The sequence below is a fragment of the Leuciscus leuciscus genome (genome assembly GCF_965113295.1).
Source record: "Leuciscus leuciscus genome assembly, chromosome: 15".
Lineage (NCBI taxonomy): Eukaryota > Metazoa > Chordata > Actinopteri > Cypriniformes > Leuciscidae > Leuciscus > Leuciscus leuciscus.
Window position 1 is genome coordinate 28541511 of NC_138739.1, and position 27020 is coordinate 28568530.

The window sequence follows — 27020 nt, forward strand, 5'->3', positions numbered from 1 at the left end:
TTTGGTGCTACTTTTATTACACTGAAAGTAAATGGACGGATGATGTCTGTCAACCTTCAAACATGGCAAAAACATGACTAAAGCAAATTTGAAGTGTTCTGATGTTATATGATAGCTTTGTGTGAGCTTTACGCCATCTTACCCATAGGAACTTTTTTAATGTAGGCTACTTGCTTTCAATTGTTTTGATTTGTTATTTCCCACTGTTATTATCATCCCCTATGTTTGGAACTAAAGAGCATCAATGTTTGCTTATTTTTGCTCAATAGTGATTTTTGAGCTTCTTGTACATCCATCTCAGTCAGAACTCGGGGATCATGAAGATACAAATCCCGCAACTTAACTTTCAGTAGCCTATATTAACACATCAGCAACAACCTCGACATGTAAATGTAGTATTGAGCTCATAATCTCAGAGGAAACCTGAATTTTGTCTGGATGTTACAGGGATAGACTGTACGCCAAGTTTGGTCTTTAGAACCATCTGTATAAATTAGCAAAGAAATTAAGTATGCAGTATTTAAACACTGCTGCTCTGTTATTGTTACAGATCAGCCAGGCTCTCCCACCAGCCAATCACAGCGCACTCCCTCACCTGAGTACTAATCACTCACTCCTGCACCTCATCATCACCATCATCACCACCACTATAAACACACACTCCTCACCTCTGCTCACCGTCTGATCTTGTTCATTTGAAGTGGACTCCTTGCCCAGCATATCCAAACCGGATCAACCGGATCAACCGGATCAACCGGATCAACCGGATCAACCGGATCAACCGGATCAACCGGATCAACCGGATCAACCGGATCACCGGATCTACCGGATCTACCGGATCTACCGGATCTCTCGGATCTCTCGCCCTGATGATTCTCCAGGCTCCATTCCACTGTCTTCTCCAACATCTCGTCTCCAGTTCTCCATCTCCAGTGTCTTCTGTGTTCCACATTCCAGCGATCCATCTCTCCCACCTACTGTCGTAAGAAGCACCATTCCAATCATTGCCTGCACATCTGTTCCTGCTCAGTGTTGTCAATAAACCTTCACTAACGTCAATAACCATCTCTTGAGTCTGCTTCCGTAGCAATTATCTCTTTTGGAACACATTTCTGGTTTTCAAGTATTTGCAGATCAACAGTTGGCATAGAGAAGAGCCAAGGTGGATAGACTGGCAGAGCCACTGTGGGGCTAATATTGATATTACTGATGCCTATTTGTTGAGCCTGCTTGCCTGTCCAGCCAAAGCTATTCAGATACGTCTTCTCATATTCCCAGCAGTTTCCCAATATTTCTTTTGACTGGGTGATTTGTAAAATGACCTTAATACTGTGTACAGATTATACCATTATACCTTTTTTAGCTGAATTTCAAGAATGTCAAGTGCCTTTTCACCCATTTCTACCTGCAAAGCTGTCACAGGAGAGGATCTAAAAGCTCCACAACATTCTAAGAGCTTGGTTTTGAATCACCTCTTAGTAAGCAGTGAGGTTGACGCTGAGCTATGTAGTATTCTACAATAATCAATTGACCTAATTAATGCACATTATACCATTTTAAGAGAATGCCTTGTAGCATTATTGCTTTCTGTTTCGGACAGAGCATATTTTAATACACATAATTTCATTAAAGCATGCAAAACCATTTGCAGCAGTGTGTATATACAAATTGTATAATATGGATGGACAGACAGGTAGACAGACAGACTATGTTACTGCCCAAAGATAATTTTTGCTGTTAGCCTATAGGAAAGGCCAGGGAAAGGAAAGAGCAGTATTAGTGTTTTATAGGAGGAGCTTTACTTGCTTTTTTTCATACTGGTGTATTATCTTGTACGAAGAGCATTTCAGTGTTTGATGCACAAAGATACAGCTAAAAGGTAAGCTTCATAGACAATATAGCCTATCATAAATCATGAATATCAAAAATTTTAATGTTCTAGGCCAATCTAAAACGGAAGTCTAATTAATGCTATCGTTTTCAAACACGAAAGTAGTTTCTCAAATATAAATAAGTATTTAACTTTGTTAACACTTTATTTTACAGTGTCCTTGTCACATGTAGGCTATTTATAGTAAAAACAGTAAATTATGCATAATTACATGCAACTAGCCCTCAACCAAATCCTTATCCTACCATAACCCAAAGTACGTACATGTAGTTGCTTAGTATTACTCAGTACTTAAACATATTTACACTGTAACAATGACACCTTAAAATAAAATGTAACCTTAACTTTTAACAAACTGTTATTACATTGCAGTGATTAAATAAAAATTAATTCGTCCATTCAGTCATTCTTTGTCGAGCTGATTTCAGTTACATTTCTAGTTAAAAGGTCTAGTTTCTGACAGAGCGGCAGAAACCGTGTGCAAACACTGCTTACAGTGATAAGGCTTGTTCATGTGGCCCCACCCTGAGCTCCATCTGCGATACCATATTAGAAAGTAATGTTTACATAAACATCTTGTTTTGAAAATGTATTAGTTATGTTGACATGTGCATTAAAGATTTGTTTACTGTTAGTCTGAATTAACTTTTGCGTTAACAAAAGTGTGGTTACTTCTAGGAGTGTAAATATCTGAAACCACAACTAGAAGTTAAGTATTATTAATTTAGCCAATACTGCTGGCTTTAAAGGGGTGGTATAATGCCCTTTTCACAAGAGGAAAAACAAGTCTGATGTCCCCAGAGTGTGTATGTGAAGTTTTAGCTCAAAATACCCCACATATATTTTTATATAGCATGTTAAAGTTGTCACTTCTTGAGGGTGAGCGAAAAGCACCATTTTGTGTCTGTCCCTTTAAATACAAATGAGCTGCTGCTCCCTGCACAGAGGGCGGAGCTTCAAGAGCTCTTGTCCTTTTACCTCACACAGACATGCACTGAAAATTTCTAAAACTTTTAGCCTTTTATGTTCAAACCGGAGTCAGAAATATGGAGAGACTCAAGAAGTGACAACATAGACAACATTTCTGAATGGTTAGTTGGTGAATTTATGTAGCTTGTGTAGTTATCTTCTAGTCATTGATTAGCATATTCTGTCTTGATAATCTATAAATCGTGTTCCGGGGGCGGGGTTTATGTAAATTTGAGGGTTTGTGATGTCACTAACCCGGGAGGAATGTCGTGTAGTCCCTACCAGCCGTTTGTTGTAGTCCTTAAAAAGCAATTTCTTTAAAATAAAATATCTCCCTTTGCTTTGAACTTTGAGCGTTGTAACTTTGCAGATGTTGTTTATGCTCAAACAGCAACATTACACACTAACTAAAGTTAGAAAAGTGAAATCATAATCAACCACCCCTTTAATATGTATTCGTAAAGATAACAATAAATTGACAAAACTATAAAGAATCAATAAATTAACAACAAAGTAAATTAAATCTCTATATGTTATACATATAAGATCTGTACTTTCTATTGCATGTCTTTTTGTCTTGTCTTAAAGATGAAGAAAATGCTGGGAAATCTAAGTTTGAACTCTCACTTAACACTAAATTAACAGAAGAGCAAAGAAGTCAGTTTAGTCGGTTAGTTCGTATAGGGCTTTCACAACACAAATCATCTAACTGCTTGTGTCTATGTGTGTCTATTACAAAGAACTCAAATCATATATCATTTTTCTTTTTAGATGTATAAGACGGGGTTCAGTTTCGGAGGGGCTCACAACTTTACTCACAATGCTCCACTCACTTTACCAGAAGAGCAAAGAAAGCGGCTCTGTGGTTTGCTAGGGAATGTTGAACTGACTCTTCTCTACAAAGCTTCTGTTCATGGATATCATAATTCTGCCTTCCATCAGCGATGTGACCATCAGGGTCCAACTTTACTTGTAGCCTATAACAGTTCAGGCTACATCTTTGGTGGATACACTAGTGTAGATTATACTCAAAGTCGACAGCAAATTACAGATGAGGAAGCTTTCCTGTTCAGTTTTGAAGGTGGAGCCCCTCTCTGCATCAAAGTTAACAGTGGACAGTATGCACGTCTTGATGATGCTGGAGCACCCAACTTCGGCCAACAGTTGTACTTTTGCTACAACAACCAACCAGCTGTGTATCATCAAGGACAGAATTTATTTGGAGCATATGGTGGATATGGAGGGAGGGGTAATCCATTCAATTTTAATCCTGCCACACTGTATGGGAACGACACTCACCTGAGAGAATGTGAAGTGTACAAAGTGGAACAGAGTAAGACATTTATCAGATTTGTTTATTGAATTTAAAATACACGTTGTGTACAGTAAATTAAATCAATTCAGAGTCCAGTATTTTAAAATGTACTGCTGTTAATGTTACGGTGAAAGTAATTTGTATAATAAAATGTCCCTCAGAAAAAGATCCTCAGATCAGTGTCAAGATGAAGCCATGGAGAAATGTTCAGTGGACAGAAAAGTACGTTTTCACTCAGTGTTGTTTTGCTTCAGATTTCGTACAGTATTGTACAGTAATAAAATCTCTGTTGTAGACAAAGAGACGAGCTCATGAAAATGATCAGGGATTATAAACCTCTGATGCAGTCTGTGAGTCGGGTCAGAATCCTAATTATCGGTCCTGTCGGTGCTGGAAAATCCAGTTTCTTCAACTCCATCAACTCCGTCTTCATGGGCCGCATGACCAGCAAAGCCATGTCAGGATCTGCAGGCACTAGTCTCACCACACAGGTACAGATTCAACAGGATTCATAGTGTTTCCTACAGAAGTCTCTCTTCAGGTCGAGGAACAGCTCTTGATGACTTCAGGTCTTGATGTGTTTCTCTTCTTGGTTGGTAGTTTCGCACATACCCAGTGAAAGACGGCCGTGAAGGAAAGCCATTGCCATTTGTGTTGTGTGACACCATGGGACTCGAGGAGCAACCAGGTGCAGGACTGGATATTGATGACATCAGCAGCATTCTTCAAGGTCACGTACCAGACCGCTATAAAGTAAGTGCACTATTCTCCAGAATGAAGTATAAATAACAAAATGTTTATTTCACTCTAAATCCTCTTGATTCAGTTCAACCCCACAACACCATTTCAACCGGATGAGCAAAAGGCCTCCAGACCTGCATCTCTACAGGAGAAGATCCACTGTGTGGTGTATGTGATCGACGCCACCAAAATCTCCCTCATGTCCAGCAAACTAGAGGAAAGACTCGCTGCCATACGCAAAAAAGTGAACTCACTGGGTAAGTTACTTTATCTTATGTTAAGTTACTTGTCTTATGCCAAATGTTCCAAGACTAACTACTGGTTATTTACACATTTTCAGGCATTCCCCAGATGGTTTTGATGACAAAAGTTGATGAAGCATGTCCTGATGTGGTGGAAGATCTTCAAAATATTTATATCACCTCTTACATCAAGACGAAGGTGAGGCATGATCACCCGATCACATGGACTTTTTGTTCAGGACTCAGTGACTTGTTCCTTCACATCAAGGCACAAAGTCACTCTCCATAACCTTCAACCTCTCTTAAACCTGGCAATGTATACTACGAATGTTGTCGGTTTTGTGACAAATTGCTCATGCTCATCTTAGTCACTTTGGATAGAAATGCCTGCTAAATGTATAAATGTAAATGACATGTTGTTTTGTCTCTGCAGGTGCAGGAGGTGAGCTCTCGGTTAGGTGTGCCGGTGTCTTGTGTGTTACCGGTGAAGAACTACAGTCAGGAGCTGGAGCTGGAGCTCAACTGTGACGTCCTGCTTCTCACGGCGCTACAGCAGATGCTCAACTTTGCAGACGACTATTTTGATGATGTGGATCCTATTTAGGACAATCTTATAAAGTGATACTAGTGGAGTTTTATCTCCCTTTGTAGCTGATTTAATATTATATTTATGTGTAAGCTTACTTATTATCGATGTACATCTCTAGATCACCACAATAAGGCATCTTAAGATTATTCTGTTCGCTTTGTCCATTCTATTTCTTTAAGAATCTTACATACTCATTCAAGGTAATGATAGGAAGTGCAAACAAAGTTCTTATATCACTTAAGCAAGTTGCATTATTGCTGTTGCTTGTTATAATTTTGTGCCACAATATGGTTTTTAGTATAATACTAATGAATGTTAGTATTGTGAATTAAGCGAAATTACACCAACAACTGTGTAAGCATAACATTTTTATTTTATTTCGATAAATAGGACATTAGTGATTCTGTTTGAAAGTTTTGTTCAAAAAGATTAAAATAAAAATTATCAATTTATTATACACATTTTTATGACTAAATTACTTTTACATTTTTTTTTTTATAAAATATACTTGATATAATAAAATCAAACCCTATATTTGGTCATTTTGGAACAACTGATAAAAGCCTCTCTTGAAGGTCATGACTTTAATGACTTTTAATTACTTTAATGACTGAGAAAAAAAAAATACTATTTTGAGGGTCAACTAATCTCGAAAGAGTATGAGATTTGATTGCTAGTCGTCAAATCTTGGTTCATAGAAATATTTTTTTCTTCCTTTTTAGCCACATGGCAACACAAACCTCAAGGAAGGCTGAAGAGAGCCTGTAAGACTACATATACACATATGGACTGTTCTTTGCATTTCCAAGAGACCTCTTCTGCCTATTATACTATTATTCTATAATTTATACTATTTGCTATTATTGTTAGATATTATATTACGACTATATTATACTCATAATTGTATTTTTAGGTGATTATTATTAATATATAGAACAGAGCTACCATATACTCTATATTGCAATATTAAATCTGAATTTATATTACACTTATTCCATAAAATGTATTATGTACTCTAGCTGTACTATTTTTTTTTTTTCACCATATCACAGAAATGTTCAACCGCCGCTGTAACTGTAAATGTTTTACTGGGTCCATTAATGGGATAGCTAACCAAAAAAATGAAAATTCTGTCATTAATGTCACGGAATAGTTGAACGTGAGACGAGGATTCAAATGCAGAGGAAATGTATTAGTCACTGGCAGACAAGGTACAAAACTCAAAAAATCTGATAGCAAGCGGGAAGGAAACACCAGGAACAAGTAACTTGGACAAACGAACCAGCATAGGACTACAAACACAGGAAGGCTAAATAGGGGAACAAAAAAAGGAGGGTAACGAGAAGGACAGGTGGGACAAATTAACCAATAATCTGATAACAAGATGGGCGGGGCTAGACAATAGACAGGAGAGCACATGGCACAAGGAAATAACATGACAGCCATGTGCTCACAACAGACCAGACTAACACAAACACATGACAAACCGGGAGTGTCACAGCTCTGTCACTAAACCAAGAGAAAACCCAGACAAGGGTGACAGAACCAACTGTGACAATTAATTACTCATCCTCATGTCTTCCCCATACACTGTAAAAAGTGAACATGTGCAGTTGTTGCTTTAAGGAGGTATTTCTAGCTGATTCTACTTGTAAATTCTAATAAATTCCAATCATGCAGGTTTATGTAACATGAAACAAGGGAATGCTGTTTTAACTATTGAGTTACATTGACCCAATATACAATTTCCGATAAAACTCACGATCAACACGTGCACTACGACTGCACAAGACCTATAGAGGACAGTATAGTTGTGACTTGTGTCAGCTACAGGACATCTGCTCTGCAGGACAAAGTAGAAAAGGTTTTTGTTTGGCTGCTCCTTGCTGATCAGTAAATGATGCGTTAATGAGAAATTGTGATTTGGGGTTACATACATATTATGTTGCATCAAAGTGAAAATCACAATTGACAGTGCTACTCTTTAGTACAATGGTATCACGACATTCAATCACAGAAACAGTTCTGAGAAACTCCTCTAAATGTCCAACATAACTGACAATTAAACAATAACATTATACCAATTTTTTTCCCTTTACTGAAAAACGCATGAAATAAAACCTAATCCCTAAATTTACTCTCCTAATGCAGTCCCTTGCAAAGCATGCTGGGAACTAAAGATCCACTGCCCAGGGTTGCGTTTCCCAAAAGCATTGTAAGTATAGTTCTTAGAGCCAACAATGATCTCTACGATCAACTTAGCTCAAAATGAACTAAACTGATTCATTTTGAAAAAACTAAATTAAGTTGTGTGTAAAAATGTATTCAATTAAATTAAGTGTAATGAATTCAGTTTTACATCAAGGTGGAAAAAGACTTTCATCATGTAAAACAAAAAAGATTAAAACAAACTTATTAAGCTATTTTACCTTGCTGGAGAAATCAGGTTATATCTACACAGTTATGCTTCAGTAAAACCTTGTTTTTTTCAGGTTGGTTGAATTCAGTTATAACCAGTAATCTTAAATCATTTAATTCATTTCAACAAAACCAGTTATTTTAGATGTAACCGCATGAAGTCTACATTAAGTTGAACTGACAAAACACTTCCGTTCATGTTTGGAACACAAATGAAGATATTTTTTATTAAATCTGAGAGCTTTCTGTCCCTCCACTGACAGCTACGCAACTACCACTTTGACGCTTCAAAAAGTTCATAAAGAGATAGAAATTTTCTGACTATCGCTTTGCGTCCGTGGGTGAGGCGAGAGACAAACGCACGAAGAATGAAGTTTAACATGCTTTAATAGGCTAATACACAAGATAAATCCAATGACATTCCACACAATGTACATTAGACCCACACACAAACTGAACAGGACTTAAAGGAACCGTCCGTATGTAAGATTGTGGCCAAAACTGGTACTGCAATCACTTTCAAATTACTGTAGAGCGGTGTACACACACATGGAAAACACACATGGGTGCTTCTCAATTATATTTGTGCATCCTCGTTTCCTTTCCTCGCGTCTCAGCTCCACTTCTTTAGGATACGAGGGAAGGATGCAAGGAAAGAAAATGAGGACGGAGGAATCGAAAAGCTTATTTGTGTATTGAAATATTCTTGATCACTCGAGCGTCACTTCATCAGCTGCGCTCAAAGGATCTGGCCTTATGTTGTTAAAGATTGGTTATTTACGAAATTAATAAATAATAAAGATAAAGCATGATGCCCTGTTGATATATGTGTGATAGGCCTATGTGCCTGTTTAACTATCTTTTCCACGTCCTCGTTTCCCTTAAAAATTCTACTCTAATTCTCATTTGGCAGATTCCTACTTCTACTATAGGCTATGTTATATCTTATTCTGATTTTCCATTCAATATAGGCCTACTTGTAGTGCAGAATATGAATCTAACAGATTACTACTGTTGTAGGTTTCTTCCACCCACTGTAAGTCTATCTGAATAAATGTATAATTAAAAAAATGTATCAATTAAAAAAAACATTAAAGTATAAAAAACATTAAATATATTGGTTTAGATTAATTTCGAACATTATACTCACAAAACGCGTTTGATTAGTTACAATGACAGAGCCTGCAATTTTCTGAAAACCTAAAAGATGTCGAAATCATTTTGTAACAAGGATAATTGTAATCATTTGCATACAAGAATACAGGGCGGGGACCGGACGTGATGACGCAAGAACTCTCGCCTGTATACGTGCGCGTTCCTGAGTGCGGTCGGAACAAGTAGAGGACGACGGGGCTTCATCGAGGGCTTTCACCAGTATTGTGTTTTCCTCTAGAAACAGGCCCGACATTCACTCTGTTACATATTTAACAACATTTCACCATGAGAAGGAAGCTGTTCGGCGTAATTGTCGCCATTTGTATCGGCTGGTTCAAAGCCGAGGCTCATACAGGTAAGGTGTCTTGTTTTTCTGTTGATCATGATGTAGCTCGCGAGCTAATTTTTTCGCAGGCCGGCTGTTGACATAAACACGACCTATACGGCAAGCCGACTGTGTTTACACTGATTTTACCTCACAGAAAAGCGAAATACATCGATGATGAACGCTTGAAAGGGGTTGAAATGTTAAAAAGCCGTTTACACCGTCGGCAAACTCGCGCACGAGCACGCGCTCACGCGCATCGAGCAACAGCTGATGTTTGTAAAATAGTTATTTTTCTCAGTGATGCTCGTTTAGTCATCTCTAGTTCCAAAAAGGGAAATAGGTATATATATATAAAAAAAAGAGTTTATATTCTATAGTAATATAAACAATTAATACATAAAAAAAGCGTTAAGATGTTATTTGCGACAGCAATGATCATCACGGCATTAAAGTCAAAGTGTAAAACACACCATGTGGATTTGCTGTTCTTTCATGTAAAAGAACCTTTAATCCCAACCTAGGGGGTGTTGTAACCTTCTAAGTAAAATTACACATTTCTCAAACTAAAGAGGATCTTCTCTCTGTGTATCATGCTGTTTAGTGGACGTTTAATTATTGCCAGGACTCGTCCAAATTTTAAAATATAAATGCTTGTCCTTATTCCACCAGGTCATTTACTCCAGTGAATGATGTAAGCATCAGGCAGCCATGTCAACTGGTGCAAGCTAGTTTTGGAGGCATGCTGTCTAGTACAGTGAAACATTAGTTAAGTGTAACCTTTAATCATAATGAAAGCTTGGGGAGGCAAAACATGTTTCGTCCAATCATTTGGCATGAAGGAGTCATCCAGGCAGCATTTTTCATCTCTTAGTCTATCGTCGTTCAACAATAGGCTTAGCTTAAGCTCATTATAATGTCCCATCACTGGAAATGGCACAGGAATCCATGCAAACCTATTGAACTTGTAGACATCGCTCACTTACGGTAATGAAAGTTTAGCAGTTTAGAATTTAGTTGTAAATCATGTACTGCTAAGTTTACTTTAAATATGTTAAACATCACCACCCCCATCCTTTTAGATGCATCAGTTGGTTTGCATGATGAATGAAAATGGCAGAGTAATGAGAGTGATTTTGTTTTATGGTCTGGCACCATTATAATTTATTAAGTCCTCAACGGCAGCAGCTGATGAATGGCAGGGTCGGTAAATCTGAAACCTAATCAGCTTCATAGAGCGCTAAACACTTTAGGAGGTGCTTTTCTGCACGTAAGCATTAATATTTCCTCAAAATGACACAATTTGTGCCAGAGCAACCGATTTGCTCATGCTGTTGTTGCATTCTCATATTACATTTGTTATAGCAACATAACTGGATGGTGTAAGTCATAACTTCTCCGAATTAAAATGAGAGTTTCCTCTTAGTACACGATCTTCAGCTCTGCTCAATAAATTGGGTTAAAGCGAAAGGGCAGGTATTTTAAGTTTGATTGTTTTTGTGCTTGGTATGCTATTGGCAGCCATTTTGAACTTTGGAAAATGCCTAGAGAAGGTGTTTGTCAGCATGTTGTGGGTGAGGATAGTCTTGTTCTTCAACTTTTTTTGAATTACTCACTAATTGTGGGCGTATGCAAAAATATATACTTTCAAAACTAGTCGCTGGGTTTCCTGAAACACTAGTTAACTACTAGCCTTAAAGGAATAGTTCACTTCAAAATGAAAATTGTCATTGTTTACTCACCCTCAAGTTGTTCAAACTTGTATGAGTTTCTTTCTTCTGCTGAACACTAAGGAAGATATTTTGAAGAATGTCAGTAACCAGACAGTTGATGGACCCTATTGATTTCCATAAAAGGGGGAAAAAAATGCTATGGAAGTCAATGGGGTCCATCAACTGTCTGGTTACTGACATTCTTCAAAATATCATCTTTGTGTTCAGCAGAATAAATAAATTCAGCCAGGATTGAACAACTTGAGGTCGAGTAAATTATGACAGTGAACTATCCTTTTAAAGTCAGCTTGAAATGTAAATTCATGTTAAAGAACTACTTGATAATGATTCATCTATGTAAGTTTCGTACATTTTTTTTTATCTCATGTTAAATCAAAATGTCATAACTTGATATTCCAGTGAAAACGACAGTAGTATGCCGGACATCATTTAGTCCGCATACTGTGATTAACGGCACGGTATGAAATAATTGATCTATTGCTACTTCTATGTCATTGAAAATAAAAATGTAAAATTAAAAAGACACACCAAGGAAAGTTCAATTGAAGTTTGTCTAATGAGAAATTATAATTAGCTTTTCTGTCATACTTTGTTATATTGAATCGAGAATTAGCGATGCTCTGATCAGGATTTCTGTAGCTGATACCGACTACTGATTTCTTGTCATGATGATGATGGGTGGATACAGATCCTGATCATTCAAGCTTTATATAGGGTTATGCAAGCTCTCAGTTGAATGTCAGCATTAACCCTTATGCCCATTTTTTATAATTTCACACGAGTTCAAGTGGCATACTTTAAAAGTAATGGCTTATAAAAAAATAAAATAAAAAAGTATCAACAGGTACACGGTTTCATTTGATATAAAACCTTTCAAATTTGAAGGAAAATAGATTTTGATCATGTTTGGACTGAAGGTTCTTATGTTACAACACTACTGAGAAAACCCAGTAAAAAAGTGATGCAATTTATTGATTTATTTTGCTATTATTATTACACAATGACTATTAGAAAGTACATCTGACAGGTCATAAATCAAGTTTGGGCTTGTTTACAATTATGTCAACTGCATTTGCGCCACATTTTGTGTTTCTCAAAGCAGTCAAAAGTTATGGCATTTGGAACCATGGTAACCTTTTTATCAAAAGTCCAAAAACCTCTCCAAACAAGTGTTTTACTAAACATAAGAACTACTGGCATGTGTAAACGCCACAAAGCATAAAAATTGTAATAAATACCAAGCAATAAGATCCTGGTTGATGAGTGATGATCTTCCTATTCAATGGCACACAGTAAAGCACTGAGATCCAGTTTATATTGGTTGAATTTTCAAATAACGGAATCCCGGAAGTCCTGTAGCTTTAGCCAAGCAGTATGTCATATATTTTCACAGGATATTATGTTGTGTGTGGGCTTGTTTGAATCTAGGCAACCTGCTCTAAATAAAGATGTGATGTACAATGGTTAACTAATGTTTAGCGTAGTTACAAAAGCAGAACATGGTGTAAAAGCCTCAGCCAGTGTATGCTTGTTTGTAATGCATGCTTTAGTTCAATTATGTGGTTTCATGGTAGTATAGGAAAGATATCTATTTGTTAGCTTCTATGATAATCTACTAGAGGCCATCAGAATGAGTTGAGTCGATGGCAAATGGTGCATTTTATTAAATTTTCTTTTTATAGAGCTTAATGTCCCTTGTGCATTTGGAAATCTTAAAAGCCTTGTGGTTAAACAGTTATGACATGCTGTGTAGTTTAATACCTTTTATAGGGAAGGATATCACACATTTATCAGCATTCAATCAGGGGCTTGAGCCAAGAAACTATGATGATGAAACAAGTGACTTTAGATCAGTATTTATTCTGCCAATTAATCCACATGTCGGCTTGTGAGAAGGTGACCTTATTGACTTGTTTACTAGAACAGGTTAAGTTAATTATCTAGTAGTGGCAGACTTTGCACCAAGTAATACTTTTGCACTTTACCGTCCTCCCTGTTTGGAGTTATTTGCAATTTAGGCTTGAAATATTTAGTCAATATGCTTGTCTTATGGTAACATTAAATCTAAGCACATATATACAAAAATATATGCTTAAATTCCTTTTAGAGCTTGTTTATGAGTAGTTTTGAATTTGTCTACTCTGGTCCACTTAATGTTGGTGACCTTTCATGATGGTCCAATGAATGAAACCTGTTCTCCTTTCAAAGGGCATATGTTATTTCAGGCTTAAGGCATGTGTGGAGTCCTACTGGTCTGAATGTAATGTGGATTGTGGACATCTACCCTTTTTACCCCTCCCTGGCTAACTCACGAAAACATTCCTCCCTCAGCAATGGACAAAAAGGGAGCAGTACCTTACTCTTGTTTCAGAACCAAACACACTGAAAACGTGCTTCACTGCAGGAGGCAACTACAGGTCTGAGGCTGATCTCAGTGTTCTTTTCATTGATGTGGAGGGTTGTTGTTCAAGCCGCTACGCACGTACTTCCATGTCGTTCGGGGGGTGTATTGTTCCAAGGTGATCAGAAGAATTGTGTTGAAATTCTCCATGGGGGATTAGCACAGTACAACCTTGTTTTTCTCCAGAGTACATGCTTCGAGTCTACATGAACGGCACAATGGTTCAGGGTTCAAAAGAAAAAGTTGTTTTTAGGTTCATTTCTCATTTACACTGGTTATGTCAATTCCAACAACCCTCCTCCTGACACACTGGCCAACCAGAAAAAATATCAGCTAATATATCAGCTTTAGCGATTTAACGCTCGACCGCAATCATATGACAAGTCTTAAAGGAATAGCCTACTTAGCTCAAATTAAAATCACCATCATGTCATTCCAAACCTGTATGACTTTCTTTTCAGGTTTTTCTTTCTTTCTTTTCCATACATTAAAATTCAGATGGGTCCAATGTTGTTTTGGTCAAAAGCCGTTGAAACATTAGTCATACATGTTTGGAATGGCATAATGGTGAGTAAATAGTGACAGAATTTCCATTGTTTCGTGAACTCACCCTTTAAGCCCCGGCAGTCACAAGTAATCACCATTACTTCATACCTTTATTTCATGTGAATTATTCTAATTTCATTTTTCACTGCATTTCTTGATATGCTAAGCTTTGTTTTATGCATGCTTCAACTCATTGTCTTTTTAAAATGCTTCTAATGTTCTTCATTTTGGTTTTGCTATCATGAAGTGTTGAAATCTTGCACCATGATGCTCAATCCAATTTGTTTCTTATGTATGCCGCCTTTATGTCTTCCATTCTAACATTTTCTCTCTTTTTCTGTTTCTTTTCTGCCTGCCTGCTAATCATTATTCATATCATCTCAATGAACGGTCCACTTTAAATCCAATTTCCCCCGATCACTCGTCAAATGTCCAGCAAGCTTCATAAAATCACCGTTGTCTCAGATGAAACTCATAGAAGACAGTGCCGAGCTGGATTGTGAGGTCATAGGGAACCCCATCCCTGAAGTTCAGTGGTGGTTCATTGAGGGCGAGGAGCCAGATGAAACTGTCACTCAGCTGTTTGACGGTGCAAGAGAGGATCGCGTACGCATCAACGCCACCTATATTCACCATGCCACCAGCACGCTCGTCCTTACCAACCTAATGCTCAACGACACGGGCATTTACGAGTGCCGCGCCTCAAACGACCCTGACCGCAACGACCTCAGGACCCCGCCTAAAGTCAAGTGGATTCGCTCACAAGCGAACGTTATAGTATTTGAATGTGAGTTATGTTGTGGAAACGAGGCGTCTCCACTAGTGTAGAGGAGGAAGTCCCGTAGATTCAGACTCTCCCTTACCTTACCCTCCCTTGCCGTCCTCCCATACCAGGTCACATGACTTCTACTCTAGCACCGTCTGTTCTGTCATAGTAATCTGATGCAATATCAGTGCCTAGAGCTTGTGAGATGAAGTTGAACCTTTTAAAGAAATGGCATTGATCAGTCAGAAGGTGTAAAACGCACTAATTGGCATGCCTTTCTGAAAAAGGGCTCTCATTAATGTGGCTTGATTTAAGTAAACTTCTAAAAGGCTCTTTAGATGTCTGACTTAACCCTTTTGGTGGTTTTAGAGCACTTTAGCACACTGCATTGCCCACCTAGTGCTTTTCCTCAACAGGATTTCATAAGCTCATGTTCTCCAAACCAGTTGCTGGTTGGTATAATTTTGTTCCCTCTTCCCATCTGTTTTCGCTTGCAAACTGCTCAATGTTTCCCAAGCTCACAGCTAAAATGTACCTTCACTTCTCCTTTGGTAGTGCGCAATGTGCCTTTCGGCGCACATTGTGGTGAACATCTTGTCAGCAATGTTCCGATTTGTTCCGTCATGTCCAAAAATGTCATTTTTTACAGTACCACAGCGAATCCAGAGGTTGGTGGACACATTTTAAAGGATAATCAACAATGAATACTTTGGTTTCCTGGATTTATTTTCCATTATACAGTCAAGATGTTATGAAAGCTGGTGGAAAGTATAGTTGTGTAACTTTTGCTTTTATGCCTTGGCAGATCCAAACATCATGACCGATCCAACAGTGGTGAGCAACCTGACTTCTGCAACTCTCAGCTGCAACCTTACCAACTCTCCTTCTGCCATCAAAGGCCACTACTGGACCAAGAATGGCAAGACCATTGAAAAATCAGAGTCAAGCAGTGACAGCGCTTACATTGAATACCGGTATGTTCCTCAACCTCATGTAAATAATTGTGACTAAAGAAGAGAGAAATTTAGAACTTTGCTCTTTTGGTAGTGATCAGCTTTGCACATTGTTTAACCATCAATCCAGGTCCATTTAAATATTGTGCAGCTTCTCTGTTTGCCTCTGTCTTCTCTGTTCTGTTAAGAGCCTCCGGCACTCCATACTAGCTGACCTTAATTCCCATTAGAGCTGCTGGGTCGGAAAAATATCCATGGGGATGCCTGAGCAGTGTACTGGAAAAGCTGTTTACTTTATCGTTCATATTTGCTGTACTGTCCTCCCCTTCACCTTTATTGCTGTGGTGGTGTTGTTATATTGAGGGCTCCCCATTGGCATATAAAACAGTGTGGGGCGGAAACTTTAATTCTGGTTTTGATTTGTGGGTCTCATTGCTTGTTGTTCTCTCTTTGGTAGCATTGAAAAGATTGATTACCACCATGCTGGAATATATGAATGCGTCTTCCGGTCAGAGCCTCAGGTTAATTCATCCATTGAAGTTAAAGGTAAGAGAATTTGATGTTGCTGCTGCTGTATTTTTCGTGTTTGTGTTCATCACTCATAATTATGCTCTTCCTGTTAGCTCCCCCACATGTAGTGGCCTACAAACACTCTGAAAGTGCTAATGAGAAGGACAAGGCTGCCCTGGTATGTGTGAGCCATGGATACCCCCTGCCTACTGACTGGAGTTGGTACAAGCTCGTTGAAGGTGAAGATGAAAAAAAGGTAAAGGAAGACTTTACTAAACCGTTGTAATAACATGAGATTGGTACCTGTCCATGGAGTTTGAAGGTTGGTTAAGGTTTTCCACAGATGTTGGATAGGACATTTACTATTGTTATTGTAATACTACATTTAATATTACAATGCTATAATAATAATAATAAATATACTTCTAGTTGTTATAGTAATAGAATTACTAATAATAATAATATTAACTATAGTAATAGAATTGTTACAATATTATCCAATTTATTTATGGTGATAATAATTTTACTAATAAAATTTGTGGTTGTACTAGTAGTTATATTAATAGAATTTTAATTTTATATCCAATTTGCGTGTTTTGCGCATTATTTTACTCATTCCCGCAGATTTTGTGCTCGCACACATAAAGCCACCTCTCAGTACTAAATTGAGTTCTTTTGCAGCTGCTTATTGCATTTAAATAGTCAAATACACACAAAATAATGTCAAAATGCCTGTCTTGGTGAGTATTCACGTTAACAGTTATGTTTTAAGTGAACATAAACTGTTAAGGAAACGCATGTGCAACAGGTCTTAAAGTGACAGCAGCCTGCTGCCAAATTATGAGATATTAAAGGTATAGCGGAGGATGTTTTACTTCCTGGTGGGTAACCTATACTATTGGTCCTCCTAATTGTCAATCATTCTGGTGAATCAATCAAACTTTTCAAAAAGTGGAGAGGGCGGGTCTTATCTAAAATTTGGAAAGATCCTCCACTATACCTTTAAGAATATCTATATGGCAGGTTTTTCTCCATGGTATCGATGTCAATTTCGGCTAGTAACTTTGGAAAACCACTAGCCACAGTGGCGAGCAAAAAAAGGTTAATGTCAAGCCCTGATCATAATTATTATTAGTATTATTATAGTAGTTGTATTCACAAAAAGTATTCAACCCAAGTTAAATGAAGTAATTGTAACATTTGCCATTTTGAAACGATGGTTTTGTACACTGTAATGGATTATAAGATAACAAACGGGTACGATTTTAAAACGGTATCTCTTATCCCCGTAGTTATTTATGTGGTGAAATGCCATGTAATAAGTGGTATGACTGTACCGTATCCCTTAAATGTCTGTCTAGTTTTAACTTGCCACCTGCTGGCAACTGCTTTTTCTGCAGAAGCTTTTAGGGCTGGGACAATAAATCGACGCATCAAGCGATTCTGGGTCGATTGTTGAGATTTTTCAGTATGCATTGCCGATTCTCCCTCCAATCGATTCTGAGCTCAGTTTTTAATTTAGTTTTAAGGATTTTTTTTTAAGCAAATCCTGCAGCCTTAATAACATGACAGTTTTGTGTCTTTAACACACAGGAAGCCATTGTCAATGGAACTAATGTCAAGTATGAGATCAAGAACACCCCCAACAAGACCACGCTGTACGTAAAAGATCTGAACATTGAGGAGGACATGGGCGTCTATGAGTGCGTCGGCACCAGTGATGTGGGAAAAGCCCAGGATCAGATTCAGCTGCGTGTGCGCAGCCAGCTGGCCGCCCTGTGGCCATTCCTCGGCATTGTCGCTGAGGTCATCATCCTCGTCACCATCATCTTCATCTACGAGAAGAAGAGAAAGCCCGACGAGATCACCGACGGTATGTGACGGAACCGTTTACGTCATAATTGTTTCACTTTCCATTTTCGTGAATGTACAAATGATCAGTGGATGTAATTTTACATTTTTGTTTATGAATTCGTAATGGTGCAAGATCCTATTTCAGTTTGATTTTTGTATGTTTATTTTATTTGGCTGTAGTGTGTGTGGCTGTGCCTCAGCTGAGTCTATTTTTATGATTTACATTGTTTATTTCTCTGTTCGCTGCTGCTTTTACGTTGTGGTAAGTGCTCAACTGCATGTCAGACTGAAGTGGATTTTGCTTAAACGAGTGGTTTTGGGAGTTTGGATGCTCTCGCTGATAGCCTGAAAAGTACAACTCTTTCACTGGCAGTTTGTCTTAAATAAGATGATCAAATGAACCAGATTCCTCATACTTAGTTTTAAGAAAAGCAACTTTATTGGTTCTCCCGTAGCCAGTGAAAGCGTTTAGCTGAGTCTGACATATTGCAGTTCAGAATGGGTTTTAAATGCTAAGGTATTATGCATAATAACATAATGACATTTCAGACGGATCATGTTATATTGCCTTGCATGCTCTCTGCATCATCTTCTCATTGCATGATATTCTTCAGCCCTACATTCTAGAAGCGACTTCCTCTGCGTCTCATTTGTTTCTGAGAGGCAGCACCCATGTGGCAAAATATATAATCCCAACTTTATTACTTTGACCGTTTTTGTCGTTCTGAGTGTGTTTTCTGCATGAAAACCTGGGGAAATGGTTTTTTTTTACACTGATTCTGTTTTTAAAAGAATGTTTTTTGGGTGTCAACTCGCATCTTATTTAAAGTTACTTTTTTGATGGTCTTACTGTCTGAAGCACAACCTTGCCAGTAGCTGTAATATTTGACTAAATAGTCACATGTGACTTCAAACCTCCTAAAAATGCATATTTATAATTAAATATAGATTTATATTATACACCATTTACTTTATTAATGTATTATCTGTTTTAAACAAGTGTTTATAGTGACTTTAAATGACCAAAAACTACATTATATTATTATTTTACATATTAATAATGTACACTATTTACTTTAGTTGAATTGAATGTTTTTAAACCTAATTTTTAATGACTTTAAACACCTTAAAATGCGTATTTATATAAATTATTTATGTATACATGTGTTGTGTATATGATATATACTATACACAATATTGAGTTTGATCTTTATAAAACCGTTAAAGTGATTTAATACATGCAGTTTGAAATAAAATAAATAAAAAAAGGCTAAAATACAAATATATTGTGTATATACATTTATTATATGTAAAAAAACATTTTTTTAAAATAAATTCCCCACAAATACATAAAACCCCCACAAAATGCATGGATTTTTTTTTTGTTGTTGTTGTAAATATCCATTTTTATTGTGACTAATCACAAATGTATTCGATGGATGGTCATTTGTTAAACAATGTTTTGGATGGTCATTTGTTTCTGGTCGATATACTGACCACAGAAGTCCAGTGCAGGAGTTTACAAATGTGATATAATGCTATTCGAGAGCCTTCATCATGATTGATGCAGAAAAGAAACCATGTTTTCCTCAACATTACATGTGTTGGTGAGGTTGTGCTACAAACAAATGATTCTTGATTGGAAACGTTTGTTCTTGGGTTGAAAACCACTAAACGTATCCTTTCAATCCAACATCAGACTGCATGGTTAATGTAAATGCATTATTCTGCATGAATCATCATTAGTAGTGCTGTAAAAAGAGCCATAGCTGTGTTTAGATGACGTGTACAGATTTTGCAGTAGAAATAACCAAATGAAGAGTATAAACAAGGTCCCCGAATCACATTACTCATTAGGCGCTCTGCTTTTAAACTTACGGTTTGCACCGTTATGAGGCTGTTAAACTAGAGCTTAGACAAGCTACTGCAACTGTTCTAGTAGACCGTTACATGCATCATCTTGTAAGATGAGTGTTTAACGCTTTTCTCTTTCTTTCCATGTCTTCCTGCTTCCTGTAGATGACGACTCAGGAGCTGCACCGCTGTAAGTGTTTTGTAATATGTGTGATGAGATATTGAAGTGCAGATATCTGTGCAGTTCAGATATCTGTGCAGTTCAGTCGAAGGAACTTCAAGGCCACTTTGAAGTGTAGACTAGATCCTCGATGTGCTTCTAGCTCAGGACGTTCACGTGCGCATCAAAGAGGGATCTGATGTACCGCCATGTTTTACAGGAAGAGCAACGCAGCCAACCACAAGGACAAAAACGTCCGGCAAAGAAACTCCAACTGAGAGGAGGAGAAAAGGTATTCAATAAATGTATACATTTAATCTAATCAAACCTAAACTATATAATAAAATGTTTTTTTATTACTTTTTTTTTTTATGTGTAAGTTTATTATTTAAAAAAAAAAATTTGTACATATTATATTATGGACTTGTTCATAAATTCATTATAAAATATAAACTTAGTTATTCTGTATTAAATTATTTTAAGCATTTAATATAGAAATGAATTTTGTTAATGAATTTGATTAGTTTATACATGTAATATGTGTATATTCATAAATGTAATACAAAAAATAAATTAAATGTTTTATTAGCTTATATTTTAAATATTTTTATCATAGAAACAATCAATTATTTTATTATATTTTAAAATTATTATTGTCTGTACATATCATTTAATTTATTTTCTGTATTTTAAATATTTTGATCATAGAAACAATAATCAATTATTTTATTATTTTAAAATTATTATTGTCTACATATTTAAAAATATATGAAGTAATTTAGTTTATTTATGAAAAACATCTGTAATGGAATATAAAGATACAAATGAAGAAAATTATAAATGTATAATAAATGATAAATTATTTTAAGCATTTAATATAGAAATTAATTTTATTAGTTTATACATGTAATATATGTATATTCATAAATGTAATATAAGCTAATAAAACATTTAATTTATTTTTTGTATTTTAAATATTTTTATCATAGAAACAATCAATTATTTTATTATATTTTAAAATTATTATTGTCTGTACATATTATTAAATTTATTTTCTGTATTTTAAATATTTTGATCATAGAAACAATAATCAATTATTTTATTATTTTAAAATTATTATTGTCTACATATTTTAAAATATATGAAGTAATTTAGTTTATTTATGAAAAACATCTGTAATGGAATATAAAGATACAAATGAAGAAAATTATAAATGTATAATAAATGATAAATTATTTTAAGCATTTAAATATAGAAATGAATTTTATTAGTTTATACATGTAATATATGTATATTCATAAATGTAATATAAGCTAATAAAACATTTAATTTATTTTTTGTATTTTAAATATTTTTATCATAGAAACAATCAATTATTTTATTATATTTTAAAATTATTATTGTCTACATATTTTAAAATATATGAAGTAATTTAAGTTTATTTATGAAAAACATCTGTAATGGAATATAAAGATACAAATGAAGAAAATTATAAATGTATAATAAATGATAAATTATTTTAAGCATTTAATATAGAAATGAATTTTATTAGTTTATACATGTAATATATGTATATTCATAAATGTAATATAAGCTAATAAAACATTTAATTTATTTTTTGTATTTTAAATATTTTTATCATAGAAACAATCAATTATTTTATTATATTTTAAAATTATTATTGTCTACATATTTTAAAATATATGAAGTAATTTAGTTTATTTATGAAAAACATCTGTAATGGAATATAAAGATACAAATGAAGAAAATTATAAATGTATAATAAATGATAAATTATTTTAAGCATTTAATATAGAAATGAATTTTATTAGTTTATACATGTAATATATGTATATTCATAAATGTAATATAAGCTAATAAAACATTTAATTTATTTTCTGTATTTTAAATATTTTTATCATAGAAACAATCAATTATTTTATTATATTTTAAAATTATTATTGTCTGTACATATTATTTAATTTATTTTCTGTATTTTAAATATTTTGATCATAGAAACAATAATCAATTATTTTATTATATATTAAAATTATTATTGTACATATTTTAAAATATATAAAGTAATTTAGTTTATTATATTTATGAAAAACATCTGTAATGACAAATGAAGAAAATTATAAATGTATAATAAATGATGGTTTATGCATATTAACTATATATATATATATATATATATATATATATATATATATATATAAATAAAAAAATGACATGCACGCATATATTTGTTTTTAGATATGAACTATAATCAGGTTTTCTTTTGTTTGTTTCAGGTGTCTTGACTACTGCTGAAGACATGCGGAGTATTTTGGTCGAGTAGCACATTATAGTGCACCCTGCGGTTCCTTAACCTTCTGCTTGAGTGTAAATGTCTGAGATATTAATTGGTCTCCTTTTACTTCTGTCCGTATCTGTAATGTGCTGCCAGCAGATGTTTTTAAAGTGGTTCTGGGGGGGAGGGGGCGAAATTGCATGATTGTATTCGTGTTGTAGAAGTGTTTAGTGAAAATCTCTTAATGTGGGAATTAACTTTTTTTTTTTTTTCCCCACCCCATCTTCCTGGCTTCTTTCACTGTTCTCCACGAGTGTACGCACCGCGACTGTCTGAAACATCTACCAAGTGTGAGATCCAATCACTGTTCAGCATGATCATTTGATGTGTACAGATTGCTGAAACAACCATTACTCTTTCGATTTCTTTTTGGCAGTCATTTTCCTAAGCCTTAATGTTCAACCACTTTATCGTACATGCTGTTTTTCATTAAATAATTTAAATTAACAACTTTTATGTGCAGCACTCTTGATGTCGCTGCATATTAAAGTGCACTGCTCATGTTGGATGGTCAAATGACACTTTTTGTCTGGCTATCGATTTTCCGTTTAATTTCTAACAAGCTTATTTTCAAGTTGCTTGGATGGTTTCCAATGTTGAATTTAAGGGTTCCTCCTGCCATTTTAACCCATAGGGACCAAGTGCTAGTGCAGCGTTCCTCGGATAATCTGTTATAAATTGTTTCCCAAATTCTAACATGGAGGACAATTGCATATTTTTAGGTTAGGTCAGTGAAGTTGGGATTTTAGTCAAGGCTTGTTTTGTTGCTTAAATTATACTTTCCTATATAGACAGTCATACTTGCATTGTGAGACATTGTGAAGTATAGTGTCTGGATGTGAGCCATTTCCAATTTAAGAGATGCGTAAAATTTAAGACCTTGATGGAAGTGTATAAATTATTTTGCCTTAGCTTCGTAGGAAATACACCGTCTACTGTACTGACTTGCACAATCCGAATAAAGATTTGATTTTAACTTTGTCTTTTGAATATTGCTTTGTTTATGTGAAGTGATTTACCGGTACTGTAAAAATCATAAGTGTGTTCTTTGAGCCGCCAGAAGGGGGCGCCGTTTACTCATTTATTCGCTTCAGTTGTAGGGAGCGGCTCTACGTGACAAAGCTCACAGCATCGCTATATTGGAGACAAGAAAGCCTTCATTTAAACCTTCACGTGCTTTAACAAGTTACCCCATATTATTACAACTATTCATAGTAATTAAGTCAATGTACATATTCCCAAACTATCGCTAAAGCTTTGGAGAGCAATGTATTTTGGTCGTCCAGATCTAATGCATCTCTCTGATGAACATATTTTTTTCAGTTAAAGGTGCCTTTTGTCAAATATCTAGGTGGTATAAACAAAGACGTCTCAATGATTAAGAAGACATTATATCTTAAAGCAGTTTGGCATTTCTTACTATCTCATTAAAAAGCAGTGGAGCTATTTTGAGAATATCATTCGAAATAGACTTGGAAAAACCTGAAAACAAAAGACATGACAAAGTGATGACATGGATTAAATTAAAAAGGACACACACACACACACACACAAATGTTCAGGTCAAATGGAACCTATAAGACCCCTGATTTTATTCATGATTCAAAATAATATTTTATTCGGTCACAAACCTAACATTTTAATTATATATATAAAATATGGTATTGTTTTTCAAATAGCCTATGCATGAAACCAAGACAAATACATTTCCTCGTTATTTAAGGCAACCTCTTTTTATTTTTTTAAAGAAATGTGCAAATGGATAATGCACATAGGCTACTAACCTACATTTGTATATTTAACACAAAGAAACGCACAATTAAGTGCATCTCGGCCCATTTCCCACTAATTTCTCCTTGACATAGTTTAATTGATTCCTGTGAACACAGAGATGCGTTTCCAGGTAAGGGAGTGAACGCTTGCAGCCATAGCAACGCTGTCTGGTGACACTGGGACGCGGAGTAAAGCCACTAACTGCCCACGTCTGCGCTTTCGCAATCTGGCAGCGTCAGGGTTCATCTCAAAGCAACCCCGTCATGGACGAAGCGGAGGACGGCGATGAAGACCACAAAGAGATCCTTGACCCTTCCTTCAGGATGATGAAGAATGTGGCACCAGGAGGGGGAGCAACGAGCAGGATCTCCAACAACAAGGACTTCGCCTCGGTCTCCTGTGGACGCAGCACGGAATCCACCGCGCTCCTCAGTCACGGAGATGTTTCCAGAAGCGGGTTTGACGGCGAGGAGGGCACCGGAATGAGATGCGTTATCAACGGAGACTGCCGAAGACACGACAGCTTGTCCTCAGTCCTCTCCAAGCAGGAGAAGCAGACAGGTGGAGGCTTCCCAGCATCTGCATGTCACTCCAGCACCTCCAGCATGGACGGCTCGGTCACTCCTGCCCCGACCGCCGACAAGAAGGACTCCAGGGTTTCCTTCTCGAACGCCCCCCCTGCCCAGGGACCGACCCCGAACCAGCCGGAGCACTCTGTGGGCTTTCCCAAGTCTGAGGATGGCCAGATCTCGGCAGATGATGGGGAAATCAGTGACAATCAAACTTACATGCAGAGGCAGTTTAGCGCCATGCTACAGCCCGGGGTCAACAAATTCTCCCTGCGTATGTTTGGGAGCCAAAAGGCTGTGGAGAAGGAGCAGGAACGAGTCAAATCCGCTGGCAACTGGATTATTCATCCATACAGTGATTTCAGGTAGGGGCGATGGAGTAACACCTATGGAGACTCAATACCTGGTTGCAAATTCATATGAATTCTGTAAAATGGCTGGCTTTTACTGGTATAAAAAGGTTAGTTTCTGTAAAATATTAAACATTTTGTCTGACAAAAAATTAAAATATATTTTTAAAAAAATTAATAAAAATTGTGCCATTGTACCACTTTTAGGTAAACATGTATATAAAATAGAATTTAATGCAGATTTTTGTATCAATTTATTTATTTTTCAAATATCCCACATTCAGTAAAGAGCTACACTGAACAAAATCATGGTAACAGGGTTGACTATTTAAGGTCGTCCTTTTCTGACAAATAACACTTTAAAATGCAGTGAAAGTAAAAAAGAAAAAGTAACAGAGTTGAACTTTTAACGTTCAATTAGCCATTTGTGGTCTAGTTCATAACACTACAAGAAATATATTTTAACGCAGATATTTATTCGTTCATTCATTCACAAATTCAGAATCACATCAGCTTTTAATTGTACAGTCAGTGACAGCGTTGATTTAAGGTGGTCCTCTACTAACACATTTAACATTTTAAGATGACGTATTAAACACGGTGGCACTTATGTTTATACATTATTAATAATTAAGGTGGCACTTATGTGTACACACCTTGTTTGCTAATAACATCATCTTAAAATGTTAAATTTGTTAGTAGAGGACCTTTAAATAGTCAACCCTGTTACTGTGACTTTGTACAGTGAACAGCTGATGTGATTCTGAACACTAAATATTTGTGAATGTTTAAATATCAGCATTAAATTCTTTTTCTTATAATGTTGTGATCTAGACTGCGATGGCTTATTTAAAGGTGAACTAGGTTACTTTTTTTACCTTAACTGAACAGCTTCGGAGTCATTGGAATGGTTATATTACTTATTTCGGGTTGAATGGTGGTCGTTTCGCACCCCCCTGGTGCCCGTGAGCGGAAAATACGCACTTGCAACTTTGAGCCGGCGGGCCGCCGCGTCAGGAAGTCTCGCGTGATATCAGGTCTCGCGATGTAAACAATTGCTTTACGGCCAAAAGAAATCTGCTAAAATGCTGTCATTATTGCGCTCCCTCACGCTGTCCGAACCCGAATGAAGAAGACGTTTTAAAGAACGTCCCATCTGCTTTGATGTCGTTGATCTATAGCCTCTGGTGTCTGAGAATCAACAACGAGTTTTTACGACAGTGTTGTCAAATATCTATTCCGAAGCTGTGGGGGGAGCTCTAGAGAGAAACCTGCGAGCAAAAAGCGAGAATACAGCGAAGAAATCCCGAAGTTACTGAGTGCTGCTTTAACTTAAAAATGTCAACTCTGTTACCTTTTTCCTGAAAGTAACAGAGTTGACATTTTAATGTTGGTTTAGCCATTCTGCTCTAGGTCATAACACTACAAGATGTGCTGATATTTATTCATTCCTTCACAAATATATAGTGTTCAGTATCACACCACCTGTTCACTGGTCACAATAACAGGGCTGACTATCGGACTAGGACTAAGACCGTCCACATTTTAGGATG

General features: G+C 36.2%; 3 protein-coding genes across 5 annotated transcripts in view; all 3 read left to right on the plus strand.

Annotated features, from left to right (window-relative positions):
* Window positions 1-1740: 1740 nt before the first annotated feature.
* Window positions 1741-6111, plus strand: LOC309475088 (interferon-induced protein 44-like). Of its 2 annotated transcripts, XM_082137704.1 has the most exons (8): window positions 1741-1879; window positions 3632-4193; window positions 4337-4397; window positions 4471-4666; window positions 4776-4928; window positions 5002-5173; window positions 5257-5357; window positions 5592-6111. In XM_082137704.1, the coding sequence occupies exons 2-8, from the start codon at window positions 3632-3634 to the stop codon at window positions 5760-5762; spliced, it is 1416 nt and encodes a 471-aa protein (XP_081993830.1). In that variant the 5' UTR covers window positions 1741-1879; the 3' UTR covers window positions 5763-6111. The 2 variants fall into 2 exon arrangements, with proteins under 2 accessions (XP_081993830.1, XP_081993831.1); XM_082137705.1 differs by lacking the exon at window positions 1741-1879 and having other exon boundaries at window positions 4054-4193; window positions 4351-4397.
* Window positions 6112-9472: 3361 nt separating this feature from the next.
* Window positions 9473-23751, plus strand: bsg (basigin). Of its 2 annotated transcripts, XM_082138082.1 has the most exons (9): window positions 9473-9675; window positions 14762-15112; window positions 15897-16065; window positions 16502-16590; window positions 16668-16810; window positions 18148-18427; window positions 20428-20452; window positions 20643-20714; window positions 22717-23751. In XM_082138082.1, the coding sequence occupies exons 1-8, from the start codon at window positions 9606-9608 to the stop codon at window positions 20698-20700; spliced, it is 1185 nt and encodes a 394-aa protein (XP_081994208.1). In that variant the 5' UTR covers window positions 9473-9605; the 3' UTR covers window positions 20701-20714; window positions 22717-23751. The 2 variants fall into 2 exon arrangements, with proteins under 2 accessions (XP_081994208.1, XP_081994207.1); XM_082138081.1 differs by lacking the exon at window positions 14762-15112 and having other exon boundaries at window positions 9475-9675.
* Window positions 23752-24442: 691 nt separating this feature from the next.
* hcn2b (hyperpolarization activated cyclic nucleotide-gated potassium channel 2b) overlaps window positions 24443-27020 on the plus strand; it is a 34697-nt gene continuing 32119 nt past the window's right edge. The window contains exon 1 of the mRNA XM_082138826.1: window positions 24443-25482. Within this exon, the coding sequence (XP_081994952.1) occupies window positions 24812-25482 (671 nt within the window). The 5' untranslated portion in view covers window positions 24443-24811. The remainder of the gene's footprint in view (window positions 25483-27020) is intronic.